Source organism: Cololabis saira, chromosome 24, assembly GCF_033807715.1.
Source record: "Cololabis saira isolate AMF1-May2022 chromosome 24, fColSai1.1, whole genome shotgun sequence".
In the NCBI taxonomy this organism is placed as follows: Eukaryota; Metazoa; Chordata; class Actinopteri; order Beloniformes; family Belonidae; genus Cololabis; species Cololabis saira.
In genome coordinates, this window is record NC_084610.1 from 827,611 (window position 1) to 843,634 (window position 16,024).

The following is a 16,024-nucleotide window of genomic DNA, read 5'->3' on the forward strand; positions in this document are numbered from 1 at the left end:
GAAAACACCAGTGCAAAGGCAGAATTAATTCATTTAAGATGATTTTAGTGCTTTTGAATTAACAATTTTAAGAAAAAGACGACCCGAATTTGCAGATCTAAAGTTGAAATTGAAGTTGCACAATGTGACTGAATTGGTTAACAAATATTTTGAGTGTCTGAAGAAGCTATTAATAAAAGTTTAATAGTGGTTGAAGAAAAAACAAAGTTTCTCAACTTCTGACTTGAAACTGACTAAAGTTTTTTTTTTTTTTTTTTTAAAGGCATGAATGCAGAATTTCATCTTTAAACTTGAGAAAATTAGAAATGTCATGTCTGCACGAGGAAGCTCAAACATAAAACATTCCTGAGAATTTATTTTATTTACTGTAAAAATTCGAAATTTTTGAATGCAAAAATGAAATTCTTGCTTTTACAAACTTGGAAACAAACGTCTGATTAAAGTCGCACAAAACAGATTGTCTTCCTAAAAAATGATTTTCCAAAGAATGACGAAATTGGTAAAAACTTGCAAGAGGAAGCTTAGCAAGAAAAAGAAAAGACTGTACAAAAATACGAATTTAAATTGTGTCTTTTCAAAAGCAGAAATTTGTAAAAATAAATAAATGAAAAAAAAAAGAAATCCTGCCACATTCACAGATAACCAACTCAAAAAGTTGCTTAAAATAACTGGTTTTAGATTTTTTTTTCTACAATGAACCTTCTGAAAGCTGTTTCTATAATTCTAAACTTGCATGAGAAAACATTTCAGATATTTGCAAGAAAGCTAAATTGACAAATTTCTCCCCTAATAAACTCACAGTGCATATCTACGTCTTAATTTAAATGTTCATATTCAGGTTCGTTTATTTTTTCCTAAATTTTAGAAATAAAGGCCGACTTGTAGCTTCTGAGAACAAATCCAGGAAGAAATTAAACCTAGATTATGTATATGTAGTAAATTCAGTTAAGTATTTTAAGGACTTATTAACCACAACTTATTTAAAACAGCAGACAATTTGATATCAGACAGTTTTTATTTTAATTGTATAAAAATACATTTCTTTTCTTCAAGCAGCTTCTCAGTTTGTGCAAAGGACACAGTTGTCAGGAATTCAAGTACTCCGATACAGTCATGTCACCCGTCTGATTGAGAGGTAGGCCTTTAATTTAAACACAGCTCTGAGGTAGTGTGCAACATGTCCCAGTGATAGTTGAGTGCCAGGCAGTAAGTGTCCAGGCATCCAGCTAACTTTTAAAATCATTACGTGAGTTTATTCTCCAGATTAGTGCAAAAGGCAGCTCGATGCTCGAGCCGCGTCCCCGTCCCACCCTCAAAGTTATTGTGCAACGATGCAAAAGTAAACATTTCCTCACCGAAGGTGTGAGCAACTCATGGTGAAATGAGGCCAAAACAGTTCAATTTCTGATTAAAACATGAGAAAGAATAGAGACTAGTGTCGTTCCTGACAGCGTTTGAAGGTAACATCAAACCGACAGCAGTCCTGCACAAGCTGCCCTTCGTTTTCCTCCATGAGGCCGACGTGACGGGGCGTTTTGATTTTTTTTATTGAGGAAGCAGACGTGGGGGTGGGTAGTTGTGGTCGGGGGCGCTTGGTACTATCGCGGGGACCGAAATAGCCCCACGTCAGGTGCAGCTTCACACATCAGCTCAGGTTACGACTCAGCCAAAACACAGAGGTCCAGAAACACATGAACTTGAACAGAAAGTGCTCGTCAGTGTTGAATTTTTCAGTTCTTTTTGTTTTTCAAAAGTAATCCAAAAAATAAATATATTTATATATTTACAAAGTCCTACATATGAACAACCTGGAGGTGGACTCCTCGTCTCTCCGGAGTCGCTTGGTTTCAGACGGCGGCCGAGTGCTTCCCCCCGTCTCTGAGCTGTGGGAGCAAAGAAATGTGCAGTTTTTACCAAGAGTTCAGTGAAGGCATCGTAACGTTCACCTGGTGTCGTGTCTCATTTTACCAGAGCGGGGTCAGCGAGGGGATATTGAGCGGATGTTTACGATGTTAGCGGTATTCTCTATGACCTTGGCCAGCAATACCTGCTTCACTTCCACCGGTACAGAACGTACCGATCCAGTGGCAGCAGGGTTTATGTGGTGATGCGCTACAGCTTCTGACCCCTGAAAGGATTATTCCAGAGCTGAAACGAGCTCCTCCTCCAAGTGTTTGTGGAGTTATTTGGCGTGAGAACTTTGAAGATGTTAGCTGTTGCTGTGGTTGTTGGAGAGAACGCGTCCCTAAAGCTGGGCAGACACTGTGCGATATTTTAAATAGTTTGATTCAGCCCAATCTCACACTGCACGACTGAGTTCGAAAGTTCACAGCCAAAGTTCACAGCCCACGATTAATGGTCTCACACTGTACGACCCAACGCTCTGATGCTCCGTCTGCTCACACTATACGTTCATAATCCTCCCGTCTGCTCACACTATACGATCATAATCCTCCCGTCTGCTCACACTATACGTTCATAATCCTCCCGTCTGCTCACACTATACGATCATAATCCTCCCGTCTGCTCACACTATACGTTCATAATCCTCCCGTCTGCTCACAATATACAATCATAATCCTCACGTCTGCTCTCACTATACGATCATAATCCTCACGTCTGCTCACACTATACGATCATAATCCTCCCGTCGGAGCTCTGCGTACTGGAACTCGAGGCCGGTTTTGGGGCAGGGGGTGGCTGTGTCCACCCAAACGTGCGTCCTGCCCACCGGATCAAAGGTTATGGGGATCCTTTATTTTTTTATAATTTTATATATATAAAAAAAAATCCCAAAATATCTGTACCATTTCTGATTGGGTGGGCACTGCGCATCATTTTTAGACACAACAATGAACGCATACCGCAAAAGTTGTGTCTCAGCGGAGGAACCCGACGTCCCAGCAAAATGAGAATCAGAAGTTCAGAACAGCACACACTGAAGGCTGATTTATTGTTCCGCGTTACACCAACGCAGAGCCTACGGCGTAGGGTACACAGCGTCACGCCCTGTACGGTGCGGGTCCCCGCGTGCCCTACGCCGTATGGTTGGGCAGACGTGGGAAATGCGGCCTTTTTTTCTGCTATTAAAACATGATTTGTAATGTGAATTTGCAACACTATAAACTACAAATAATAGTTTGTCCAAGTGCATGCTCTCTGCGAAAGGATGAGGCCAATCGGGTCGTAGCACGACCAGGATTTCAAACACGTTTGATTTTCTTGCGAGCACACGATTTGTGATCGGGAGCTCGTCGTGAGGTGTTAATCTCTCGTCGTGAGGTGTTAATCTCTCGTCGTGAGGTGTTAATCTCTCGTCGTTACCCCACGTTTACTGCACGAGGCACGACCAACGATTGGATCGAAATCCGGCCCGATCCAAAAAATAGTCGCACGACTGGAAAATCGTCTCAAAACGAGCCGATAATCGCACAGTGTCTGCCCGGGTTAATGCAGCCTCAGGTGTAGAGGGACACTGTCAAGGTGGCAGATGGAGGCTGCTGGTTAAGAAACCACGGGATGCAAGTCCCTGTCTTGACCACTGGGAGCGCCGTCACTATCTCAGACAGATCATGGAGGGCAAGAACAATGCGATCTGCTGTCCACACTGTTCCTTTCTGGCAACCAAGCAGAAGTAATAAAAGCTGCAGTTCCTTGACTGACCACCAGGGGCTCCAAAGGGCAGCTGATCCCTTCCAGCACAAGTCTGCTGTGCAACCTGCAGTCCTGCTGCATGAGGCCCCGGCGGGTCCCAGCGGAGTCCAGTAGTCCTGGTTTCAGCTCTACTAGTCCTGGTTTCAGTTCTACTAGTCCTGGTTTCAGTTCTACTAGTCCTGGTTTCAGCTTTACTAGTCCTGGTTTCAGCTCCACTAGTCCTGGTTTCAGTTTTACTAGTCCTGGTTTCAGCTTTACTAGTCCTGGTTTCAGCTTTACTAGTCCTGGTTTCAGTTAAACTAGTCCTGGTTTCAGTTCTACTAGCCCTGGTTTCAGCTTTACTAGTCCTGGTTTCAGTTCTACTAGTCCTGGTTTCAGTTCTACTAGTCCTGGTTTCAGTTCTACTAGTCCTGGTTTCAGCTTTACTAGTCCTGGTTTCAGTTCTACTAGCCCTTGTTTCAATTCTACTAGTCCTGGTTTCAGCTTTACTAGTCCTGGTTTCAGCTTTACTAGTCCTGGTTTCAGTTCTACTAGTCCTGGTTTCAGCTTTACTAGTCCTGGTTTCAGTTCTACTAGCCCTGGTTTCAGCTTTACTAGTCCTGGTTTCAGTTCTACTAGTCCTGGTTTCAGTTCTACTAGTCCTGGTTTCAGTTCTACTAGTCCTGGTTTCAGCTTTACTAGTCCTGGTTTCAGTTCTACTAGCCCTGGTTTCAATTCTACTAGTCCTGGTTTCAGCTTTACTAGTCCTGGTTTCAGTTCTACTAGTCCTGGTTTCAGCTTTACTAGTCCTGGTTTCAGCTCTAGTCCTGGTTTCAGTTCTACTAGTCCTGGTTCCGGTTCTACTAGTCCTGGTTTCAGCTCTAGTCCTGGTTTCAGTTCTACTAGTCCTGGTTTCAGCTCTACTAGTCCTGGTTTCAGTTCTACTAGTCCTGGTTTCAGTTCTACTAGTCCTGGTTTCAGGTCTACTAGTCCTGGTTTCAGGTCTAGTCCTGGTTTCAGTTCTACTAGCCCTGGTTTCAACTTTACTAGTCCCGGTTTCAGTTCTACTAGTCCCGGTTTCAGCTTTACTAGTCCTGGTTTCAGGTTTACTACTCCTGGTTTCAGATCTACTAGTCCTGGTTTCAGCTTTACTAGTCCTGGTTTCAGTTCTACTAGTCCTGGTTTCAGTTCTACTAGTCCTGGTTTCAGCTTTACTAGTCCTGGTTTCAGTTCTACTAGCCCTGGTTTCAGCTTTACTAGTCCTGGTTTCAGTTCTACTAGTCCTGGTTTCAGGTCTACTAGTCCTGGTTTCAGTTCTACTAGCCCTGGTTTCAATTCTACTAGCCCTGGTTTCAATTTTACTAGTCCTGGTTTCAGTTCTACTAGTCCTGGTTTCAGTTCTACTAGTCCTGGTTTCAGTTCTACTAGTCCTGGTTTCAGTTCTACTAGTCCTGGTTTCAGCTTTACTAGTCCTGGTTTCAGTTCTACTAGCCCTGGTTTCAGCTTTACTAGTCCTGGTTTCAGCTTTACTAGTCCTGGTTTCAGTTCTACTAGTCCTGGTTTCAGTTCTACTAGTCCTGGTTTCAGCTTTACTAGTCCTGGTTTCAGCTTTACTAGTCCTGGTTTCAGCTTTACTAGTCCTGGTTTCAGCTCTACTAGTCCTGGTTTCAGCTTTACTAGTCCTGGTTTCAGCTCTACTAGTCCTGGTTTCAGCTTTACTAGTCCTGGTTTCAGTTCTACTAGTCCTGGTTTCAGCTTTACTAGTCCTGGTTTCAGTTCTACTAGTCCTGGTTTCAGCTCTAGTCCTGGTTTCAGTTCTACTAGTCCTGGTTTCAGTTCTACTAGTCCTGGTTTCAGCTTTACTAGTCCTGGTTTCAGCTCTAGTCCTGGTTTCAGTTCTAATAGTCCTGGTTTCAGCTCTACTAGTCCTGGTTTCAGCTTTACTAGTCCTGGTTTCAGTTCTACTAGTCCTGGTTTCAGCTCTAGTCCTGGTTTCAGTTCTACTAGTCCTGGTTTCAGTTCTACTAGTCCTGGTTTCAGCTTTACTAGTCCTGGTTTCAGGTCTAGTCCTGGTTTCAGTTCTACTAGTCCTGGTTTCAGTTACTAGTCCTGGTTTCAGTTCTACTAGTCCTGGTTTCAGCTCTAATCCTGGTTTCAGTTCTACTAGTCCTGGTTTCAGCTCTACTAGTCCTGGTTTCAGCTTTACTAGTCCTGGTTTCAGTTCTACTAGCCCTGGTTTCAGGTCTAGTCCTGGTTTCAGCTTTACTAGTCCTGGTTTCAGCTTTACTAGTCCTGGTTTCAGCTCTACTAGTCCTGGTTTCAGCTTTACTAGTCCTGGTTTCAGCTCTACTAGTCCTGGTTTCAGCTTTACTAGTCCTGGTTTCAGCTCTAGTCCTGGTTTCAGTTCTACTAGTCCTGGTTTCGGTTCTACTAGTCCTGGTTTCAGTTCTACTAGTCCTGGTTTCAGCTCTACTAGTCCTGGTTTCAGGTCTAGTCCTGGTTTCAGTTCTACTAGTCCTGGTTTCAGTTACTAGTCCTGGTTTCAGTTCTACTAGTCCTGGCTTCAGTTACTAGTCCTGGTTTCAGTTCTACTAGTCCTGGTTTCAGTTCTACTAGTCCTGGTTTCAGTTCTACTAGTCCTGGTTTCAGGTCTAGTCCTGGTTTCAGTTCTATTAGTCCCGGTTTCAGTTCTACTAGTCCCGGTGTCAGGTCTACTAGTCCCGGTTTCAGTTCTACTAGTCCTGGTTTCAGTTCTACTAGTCCTGGTTTCAGCTTTACTAGTCCTGGTTTCAGGTTTACTAGTCCTGGTTCCAGTTACTAGTCCTGGTTTCAGTTCTACTAGTCCTGGTTTCAGTTCTACTAGTCCTGGTTTCAGCTCTACTAGTCCTGGTTTCAGTTCTACTAGTCCTGGTTTCAGCTTTACTAGTCCTGTTTTCAGCTTTACTAGTCCTGGTTTCAGTTCTACTAGTCCCGGTTTCAGATCTACTAGTCCTGGTTTCAGATCTACTAGTCCTGGTTTCAGTTCTACTAGTCCTGGTTTCTACTAGTCCTGGTTTCAGTTCTACTAGTCCTGGTAAGTAATGTTAATCACTGTCCCGGGTTAGAATATCTGAAATGAGGCTCTTTTATGCTCAGCGTTTGAAGGCGACTGAATTTCAAACAGAGCTTAAACCAGAGACGTTATCTTTGCTTAAAGCAGCACTATTTAACTTTTCCAGCTTAATCTAATCATCATCATTGTGATGGTACATCAACTTCCAACAGGTTTAATGAACCTCTGTCATGTTCTGAGGGGTCTGTATTGCCTTCACTGGCACTATGTAACTTTGAGGTGCATGGTAGGACCCCTGCCACACTAAAAAACTACACATTTTTACGGCTTTGACTGCTTTACGGCATACGTCACTTCCCCCTCCTTCCCGATTCGTAGTCCAGACCAAAATGGGCGGGGCGTGGAGCGCAGCTCCGCAGAAGCTGTTAACCCGTTGCTGTGTTATAGCTGCCGCAGCTCCACATAACAGACGTGGGGAAAAGGTCGCAATGGTTTAACTTTTCACCACTTTCCTGCTCGGAGGCAGAACCACGGAGACCAAGTATCTGATATAACAGAGTAAAAGAGTGAAAGAGTCACTCACACGGATCATTCACACGGGTTTTATTCCCCACTTCGCCAGCTAAACGCTGTTGCTGGCCAGCGCTTTGCGGTGCGATTAACCCCAATCTTCAGATAAAACTAGTTTGTTGAGGAAAAAATATTAACTCTATTTGTAGCTACAGAGGAAAAAAATAATCTCACGAGGAAAACAAAAATATTGCTCACGCCTCGGAGCCTCTTCCGCATAATATAGCAGTCAGAAAAAAAGAAGTAAGAGTGATACAAAGCATGTACTGTATGTTGTACTATTATATAAATTTATTGAAACACATGGCGAGTCAAACATTTACCAAAGCAGCTGCCAAACACTCCTAAACAAGGTAGTAAGACGTGGGTTGTGCAGAACTGCGGCAGTAAATCCTTACTTAAGAGTGGAGCTCCTCGTCGGAGCTTACAAACCCAATTCCAAAAAAGTTGGGACACTGTACAAATTGTGAATAAAAATAGAATGCAATTATGTGGAAGTTTCAAATTTCAATATTTTATTCAGAATACAACATAGATGACATATCAAATGTTCAAACTGAGGAAATGTATAATTTTAAGGGAAAAATGTTGTTTTTCAATTTCATGGCATCAACACATCTCGAAAAAGTTGGGACAAGCCCATGTTTACCACTGTGTGGCATCCTCTCTTCTTTTTATAACAGTCTGCAAACGCCTGGGGACTGAGGAGACAAGTTGCTCAAGTTTAGAAACAGGAATGTTATCCCATTCTTGTCTAATACAGGCTTCTAGTTGCTCAACTGTCTTACGTCACCTTTGTTGCATCTTCCTCTTTATGATGCGCCAAATGTTTTCTATGGGTGAAAGATCTGGACTGCAGGCTGGCCATTTCAGTACCGGATCCTTCTTCTACGCAGCCATGATGTTGTAATTGATGCAGTATGGGGTCTGGCATTGTCCTGTTGGAAAATGCAAGGTCTTCCCTTAAAGAGACGACGTTTGGATGGAGCATATGTTGTTCTAGAACTTGGATATACCTTTCAGCATTGATGGTCTTTCCAGATGTGTAAGCTGCCCATGCCACACGCACTCATGCAACCCCATACCATCAGAGATGCTTCTGAACTGAGCGCTGAAAACAACTTGGGTTGTTCTTGTCCTCTTTAGTCCGGATGACATGGCGTCCCAGTTTTCCAAAAAGAACTTCAAATCTTGATTCGTCTGTCCACAGAACAGTTTTCCACTTTGCCACAGTCCATTTTAAATTAGCCTTGGCCCAGAGGAAACACCTGCACTTCTGGATCTTGTTTAGAAATGGTCTTTTTTGACCCATAGAGCTTTAGTCGGCAACGGCGAATGGCACGGTGGATTGTGTTCACCGACAATGCTTTCTGGAAGTATTCCTGCGCCCATTTAGTGATTTCCACTACAGTAGCTACTAGCATACCTGTATGTGATGCAGTGCCGTCTAAGGGCCCGAAGATCACGGGCATCCAATATTGTTTTGCGGCCTTGACCCTTACGCACAGAGATTGTTCCAGATTCTCTGAATCTTTGGATGATAATATGCACTGTAGATGATGGTAACTTCAAACTCTTTGCAATTTTTCTTTGAGAAACTCCTTTCTGATATTGCTCCACTATTTTTTGCCGTAGCATTTGGGGAATTGGTGATCTTCTGCCCATCTTGACTTCTGAGAGACACTGCCACTCTGAGAGGCTTTTTTTATACCCAATCATGTTGCCAATTGACCTAATGAGTTGCAAATTGGTCCTCCAGCTGTTCCCTATATGTACATTTAACTTTCCCGGCCTCTTATTGCTACCTGTCCAAACTTTTTGTGTTGATGCCATGAAATTGAAAAACATATTTTTCCCTTAAAATTATACATTTCCTCAGTTTGAACATTTGACATGTCATCTATGATGTATTCTGAATACAATATTGAAATTTGAAACTTCCACATAATTGCATTCTATTTTTATTCACAATTTGTACAGTGTCCCAACTTTTTTGGAATTGGGTTTGTACATTGTGCTGCTTAAAGCAGCACAATGTAACTTTCAGCTTTTGTTGAGTTTGGCGGCTCCTTTGGACTAAAGCGGTAGTGCTTTACCAGTAGTGTGGCAGGGTTCCTACCATGCTCCTCAAAGTTACATAGTGCCAATGAAGGCGATACAGACCCCTCAGACCATGACAGAGGTTCATTAAACCTGTTGGAAGTTGATGTACCATCACAATGACTCTGGAAATATTAGATTAAGGTGGAAAATTTATATTGTTCTGCTTTAAACTAAGTTCACAGAGGCGGAGGTTCTGGAGGTTCTGGGAGTTTGCACCATCAGCTCTTCTCATCTAACATGAAGATGCAGGTGCGTCACACCTACATCAGTGCGGTTACTGGGAGTTGAGTCCCCAAACTGAACTTTTTAAAGACTTTTACCAAAGCAGGTGAGCACTCACCTGCTTCCTCTGGTTGCTGAGGCAGAAGGTGCAGATGGGCCTGAGCGGGGGCGCGCTGAGCGCGTGTCCGTGCAGAATGCCCTGGTAGCGCAGGCAGGGCTGCTCGTCCCCTCGCTCCTCGCCCAGCAGCAGCACGTTGGCCAGGTGGGAGATGTAGCTGGACGCCAGCCGCAGCGTCTCGATCTTGGACAGCTTCCTGTCGGCCGGCTCGGTGGGGATGAGCGTGCGCAGCGCCGTGAACGCTGTGTTCACACTGTGCGTCCGGTCCCGCTCCCGCGCGTTGGCGGCCTGTCGTTGCCGGCTCACCCCGGGCAGACGCTCCTCTCCCCCGCCGCTCCTCCGCCTCCTCCTCCTCCTCCTCCTGCTCCCCTGCTCGGCCCCGGCCCCGGGCCCCTCCGCCGGGGGGCCCGGGTCCCTGCAGGGGCTGCAGCCGCCGCTGGAGCTGCCGCTGTCCAGCTCGTCCAGGTCCGAGGCGCCGCTGGCGCCGCTGCGCTCGCTGCTGGGGGACTTCATGCTGCTCTGAGCGCTGCACCCGATCACCAGGGAGAAAATAGCTCCGGGGGCCGAGCAGCTGCCGCCGATCCGGTGACCGAAGGGGGCGAGCACCGGCCGGGCCCCCCGGCCCACCAGCATACCATAGCTAATGAATGACGGCTGCTGCTGGGTCACGGCCAGCCCGCCGCTAGGAGGGGACAGGTGGGGCCGCTGGGAGGGGAGGGGGCCCGGGGGCCGATGGGAGGGGAGGGGACCCGGGGCCCGGTGGGAGGGGAGGGGGCCCGGTGGGAGGGGAGGGGGCCCGGTGGGAGGGGAAGGGGCCCGGGGGCCGGTGGGAGCCCGGTGGGAGGGGAGGGGGCCCGGGAGGGGGACACCTGTTGTGCTGGGAGGAGGATGCAGGTTAAATTCGGCTCCACCAACACATGACCAGCTCAGAAACCTCCAGAACCCTGAGGAAATAAGGAGAGAAATCACATTTGGAAATATCCAGCTTTTATTGGTTCATCTGTTTACGAATTTATCAGAAAAAGTTGAAGCAGTGTGTAAAAAACAACAATCACTTCACTTATCAACAGCTGATGTAAACACGGATGGGATTATTGGGGAGACTAATCACAGCTTTATTGTTTAAGGCAAGGCAAGTTTATTTTTATAGCACAATTCAACACAAGGTAATTCAAAGTACTTTACATGAATATTAAAAGCGTAATGACACAATTAAACAGTAAATAACAAATAAAACTAGAAAATTTCCTCGCAGAAATTTCGAGAGTGCCACGGGGGGCTGCTGCCCATTTGTGTACATTGCTCTATTTTTCAGCAATAAAGGTGAAAGACTCAAAACTAAGTCCGATGACACCACAGACGACTCTCTATGTCAAACCGTTCAAAAGTTATCGGACTATCACATACATATCGACCAATCAGAATAAGGGGCGGGGCTAATTTGCACCAATGAAGGCTAAGGTCAAAGGTCAGGGGTCAGATATCCCAGAATTCTTTGAGGCGTCTCCATTTTTCAGGTTAAAGTATATGAAGTCTTTAGTGACCGAGTCATGTGACCAGTTCTGGCTGAGGCAATGAGTCAGCAGCTGTGCTCTGGTTACCACGGCAACAAGAACCTCCACTTCAGAACCTTCCGGTTTGGCTGTGAGAAAAACCCAGATTTTGGCTTCTGACAAGGTCTCAAATAACTCCGATTTGTGATCAAACCGTAGCTCGTAGCAGAAAAACGAAAACATTGTGAGAGACACAGAAGCGAGCAGATTCTGACAATCTGAATTTTATTCAGGTATTCCTTAAAATGAGTGAGTAAGCAAGCTCAGTGCGAAGACAGAGTGAGATTCTTTTGAAGAAAACGTTCGATTACATTACAGTCAATGGGGACTGAGACAGGTATTGGCGCTGCTCTACCTCCCCCCTCCCCCCCCCCCCCCCCCCCCCCCCCCATCTGTTTAAATTTTGTGCATACCCCGCCTGTCAAAGTCACATTTTATGAATCCCAACACCTATGTCTACATTCTGACCAAAAATTATTTGTCTCCTTTTTACGGTTTGGCCGTGAGCTCGAGTTACAAATAAAAATTTGGGTTATTTTTTTACTGTTTCTCGCACTCTACCAACTGACATTCCGCACTCTAGGTTTGACGAAAAAGTGATTTCCAGTCCTCGTTTGTGTGCTCATATCTTGAAAAGTGTACATCTTAGGAAAAAAACAGTTCTGTGTTTTGGAGAGAATAGAAGTTTTCCTCCGTTTTGAAGTTTGAATGACATTTCTACGTGCAGGTATGAGAAAGTTAGGTGACTCGGAAAAAAGGTGAATTTTCCAGGGTTTTTTTTACGTCCTCCCATCCGCTTTGAATGGGGTTTTTTGGACGTTTTTTTTGGGAATAACTTTGCGAAAAATGGGAATTTCAACACCAAAAGTCATAGCACACTATTCCCGATCGAGCCGCACGTTTTGATATATGATGCGCCTACGTCCTACGAAATCTGTAGGAGTAGTAGCGAACCAAAATCTGTCCGGAAAATGAATAATAATAAACACGCAGGATAACAATAGATGCCCCGTGGCACTAATGATAAGAAAAGAGTTAAATTATAAAAAGCACAAGTTGTTAAAAAGTAAGGGCAGTAGATCCGGCAGGTACATCCCATTATTAAAATGGCAAGAATTACGTTTCTATGCGGTCAAAACGTGCAAGGACCGGGTGAAATACAGTATTACAAAAGTAATCTAACAATTCGTACGGTGAATTAAACCAATTTGACAATTCTATGCCACAATGCCTATTTCCAGGTCTTATTTCACACAACTGACGAGAATTACGTTTCTATACGGTCAAGACGTACAAAGACCGGCTCAATGGCTGATGCTTCTTTAAAGGGAAGCATCAGCCTCAAAGTCCTCCGTGATGTCATCCATGGGTGTCTGACGGCTGCTTTTCAACCCTTTTTCTCGTTGTTCTGAAACAAATCTGCCCAAAACTGCAGTGACTGCTGGATCCAGCTCCTACTGGTTCAGTAGAGGAACTGCAGCCTTCCCAACTTCCTTGTTGACCTCATCCCGGGAGCTGGAATGTTGTCCGTACTGAATCTGATGTCTTTGGGCTCGGAGGCGTCTGGGGTGAACCATCACACGTGAAAACATGTACAGGACTGTCTCAGAAAATTAGAATACTGTGATTTTCTGTAATGCAATTACAAAAAACAAAAATGTCATACATCCTGGATTCATTACAAATCAACTGAAATATTGCAAGCTTTTTATTATTTTAAGGCTTTTTATTTTATTTTTATTTTTTTATTTTAAGGCTATTTCATGGCTTGTGTGTGTGTGTGTGTGTGTGTGTGTGTGTGTGTGTGTGTGTGTGTGTGTGTGTGTGTGTGTGTGTGTGTGTGTGTGTGTGTGTGTGTGTGTGTGTGTGTGTGTGTGTGTGTGTGTGTGTGTGTGTGTGTGTGTGTGTGTGTGTGTGTGTGTGTGTGTGGACTGACTGACTGACTGACTGAACAGTGCAGGTGTACCGGCCGACCCGTCAGTGCCACCCTCTCCCTCCATCTTTGGGGATGGATATAAATATCTGAAGGGATGATGGCTGGAGCTGCCGTTGGAGCTCACAGTCAATGTCAGTCTGACAGTTTTCATTCAGGTTCGGACACAATGAATTGTCCGAGTTTCTTTAAACTCACTGCTTCAAATGAATGAGATTTTATGTCCATGAAGCCAAAACATCATCGTTGTGTGTTTTTCTTCAAATCATTGAAATGTTTGACGTTATTTAGCGCACTGCCACTAGAGGGCGGTAACTTCTCATTAATCACCTGCTTGTGGGACTCCAGCGGAGTCTGCAAACAAACACCAGGATAGTCTGCAGCCACTAGAGGACCCCCAAGAAACAACCCCAATGCACTTTATTAGTTCAGGGAGAAATAAATTGACCTTTAATTTAATTTTAAATCACATTTAAGTGCTTCACTGGGATGTTCACCGTCTGTCCGAACCGTTGCGATCCAATCAGTTTTCTCACAGTTAAAGGTATAGTCTGTGATCGTATTCAAAAACATTTATTGTAATACTGGGTGAAATGGTCCTTCCATCCTGAGAGTAGCCAGTGAATAATGTGTTCAGAAAAAGGAAAGAAAAACATCCAACCTCTCTGACAGCTTTAATCCTGTAAAAACTCTGACCAATCTGTTTTTTGCGCTCCGAGTGGCATGGATTGGTCAGAGGACCAGAGGCTTGGCAGGGGGGAAAGAACCAATCAGATGCCTTCATTTTAAGTCTCGCCCACGCCCCCCTCTGTCTCATGCGCACACTCTTCACGTCGAAAATCTTGCCGGAAAACTTCACACACTTGAGTCACGTTTGCTGAAGAATGGCGCAGAAAACGAGAAAACGCAGCCAAAAATCCCCCTCCCCAGTATGGGGGTCCATGGGGATGGAGGCGTCTCCATCTCGGCGAGGGCGCAGAGCGCCCGTGCGGCTGGCGGTGCGCTGCAGTGCCCTGCAGGCTCTGTTGCCACGGCTACGCCGTAGGGTACGCCGTAGCCGTAGAGTACGCCGTAGCCTACGCCGTAGGGTACGTGGCGACGCGCACCATTCTGCGTTGGTGTAACGCGGAACCATAAATCAGCCTTCAGCAGAGGTGGCAAATCCGGCTTCAGAAAGTAAAAGTCCTGCCATATATTTGTTCTGTCCATTCACTAAAACCAGGTGAGTTCACTAATTAGCTCATCTACCTGGCTGAAGAGCTGTGCTGATTAGAATCAGCTGGTTGAGTGAATGGACAGAACAAATACATGGTAGGACTTTTACTTTCTGAAGCCGGATTTGCCACCTCTGGCCTTCAGTGTGTGCTCTGTGTCTGTTCTGAACTTCTCTCTTGTTCTCATTTTGCTGGGACATCGGGTTCCTCCGCCGAGACACAACTTTTGTGGTATGCGTTCATTGGTGTCTAAAAATGATGCGCAGTGCCCACCCAATCAGAAACGGTACAGATATTCTGTTATATTTTTTTATATTTATAAAAAAATAAAGGATCCCCATAACTTTGATTGGGTGGGCAGGACGCACGTTTGGGTGGGCACAGCCCCCCCCTAAAACCGGCCTCGCTTACAGGTGAATGAGACATGGGGTAGTTTTGTTGAAAATGTGCTGTCCAAAATGTCCTGGAAAACTCGACTCCTGCAAATGCGCGTTCCCCAAAGTTTGTAGGGGCGTGGCTTTGGACGGAGCGCTGAGGGGAGGGGGAGGAGGGGGTGGGACTTAGAGGAGGTGCCACTTTCAAATCTTGCTAGCTCTCCAACATTACTGACTATACTTTTAAGCAAATGTATGAATCAGAATCAGCTTTAATGACAACGTTTGAACATATCAAACAGGGAATTTGACTTTGGTTAACACCGTTGGCCCCATAGTTGTTATAAGGTGCCATTTGGCACCTCTACATGAATTTATAAAGTCACAATTACTGGACGTCAGATCTGAAGAGTGCTTTTGAAACCTTTTATTAGTCTCAAGGACAGACTCAGTCTAAACCTGGTTAATTGAAAAATGGGCGGAGTAACCGGACAACTGTGTTGAACTGTATTGAACTGTATTGAACGTTACTCCGATGCAGGAGCAGCCAGAGCTGAGACAAGGCCTCGCAGAGCTCTGCTGGGACTCGTGGTTGCTTGGGTCGCCGAGTAGGGCACCGTATTATTATCTTTAAAATAACAGAGATAATGTCATGTTGCTTCCACATCACTGAGAGCCATGAGGACTTCTATCACCTCTAGTGGGACAAAGTGCTCTGGTCCATCCCCACTTGTCACTACAGCATCTTCAGTGAACTCTGTGTTTAAGTCAGTTTTCTCTTCAGTTTGTGAGTTCTTAAAGGAAGAAATTCAAATGTTATATTAGCAATGTTTATTTTTCTAGTTAGGGCCCGAGCACTGATGGTGCGAAGGCGCTATTGTCCATCCATCCATCCATCGTCCGCCGCTTTATCCGTTCCCGGGTCGCGGGGGCAGCAGCCTCAGCAGAGATGCCCAGACTTCCCTCACCCCAGACACTTCCTCCAGCTCTTCCTCCAGCTCCTCCGGGGGGAGTCCGAGGCGTTCCCAGGCCAGCCGAGAGACATAGTCTCTCCAGCGTGTCCTGGGTCTGCCCCGGGGTCTCCTCCCGGTGGGACATGCCTGGAACACCTCCCTAGGGAGGAGGGACATGCCTGGAACACCTCCCTAGGGAGGAGGGACATGCCTGGAACACCTCCCTAGGGAGGCGTCCAGGAGGCATCCGGTACAGATGCCCAAGCCACCTCAGCTGACTCCTCTCAATGTGAAGGAGC

At 45.5% G+C, this 16,024-nt stretch overlaps 1 protein-coding gene across 1 annotated transcript; it reads right to left on the minus strand.

Annotated features, from left to right (window-relative positions):
• Nucleotides 1-1,012: 1,012 nt before the first annotated feature.
• On the minus strand, nucleotides 1,013-11,822 carry LOC133425433 (uncharacterized). Its single transcript, XM_061716288.1, has 3 exons — nucleotides 11,813-11,822; nucleotides 9,699-10,642; nucleotides 1,013-1,883 (listed from the first exon to the last, which is right to left on the minus strand). The coding sequence occupies exons 1-3, from the start codon at nucleotides 11,820-11,822 to the stop codon at nucleotides 1,848-1,850; spliced, it is 990 nt and encodes a 329-aa protein (XP_061572272.1). The 3' UTR covers nucleotides 1,013-1,847.
• Nucleotides 11,823-16,024: the final 4,202 nt, after the last annotated feature.

Bases quoted from the DNA above. Each gene is read 5' to 3' on its own strand.
- LOC133425433 (XM_061716288.1), bottom strand. The intron at 1,884-9,698 runs GTGAGTGCTCAC...TTGCTCCCACAG, and splicing joins TCAGCAACCAGAGGAAGCAG to CTCAGAGACGGGGGGAAGCA.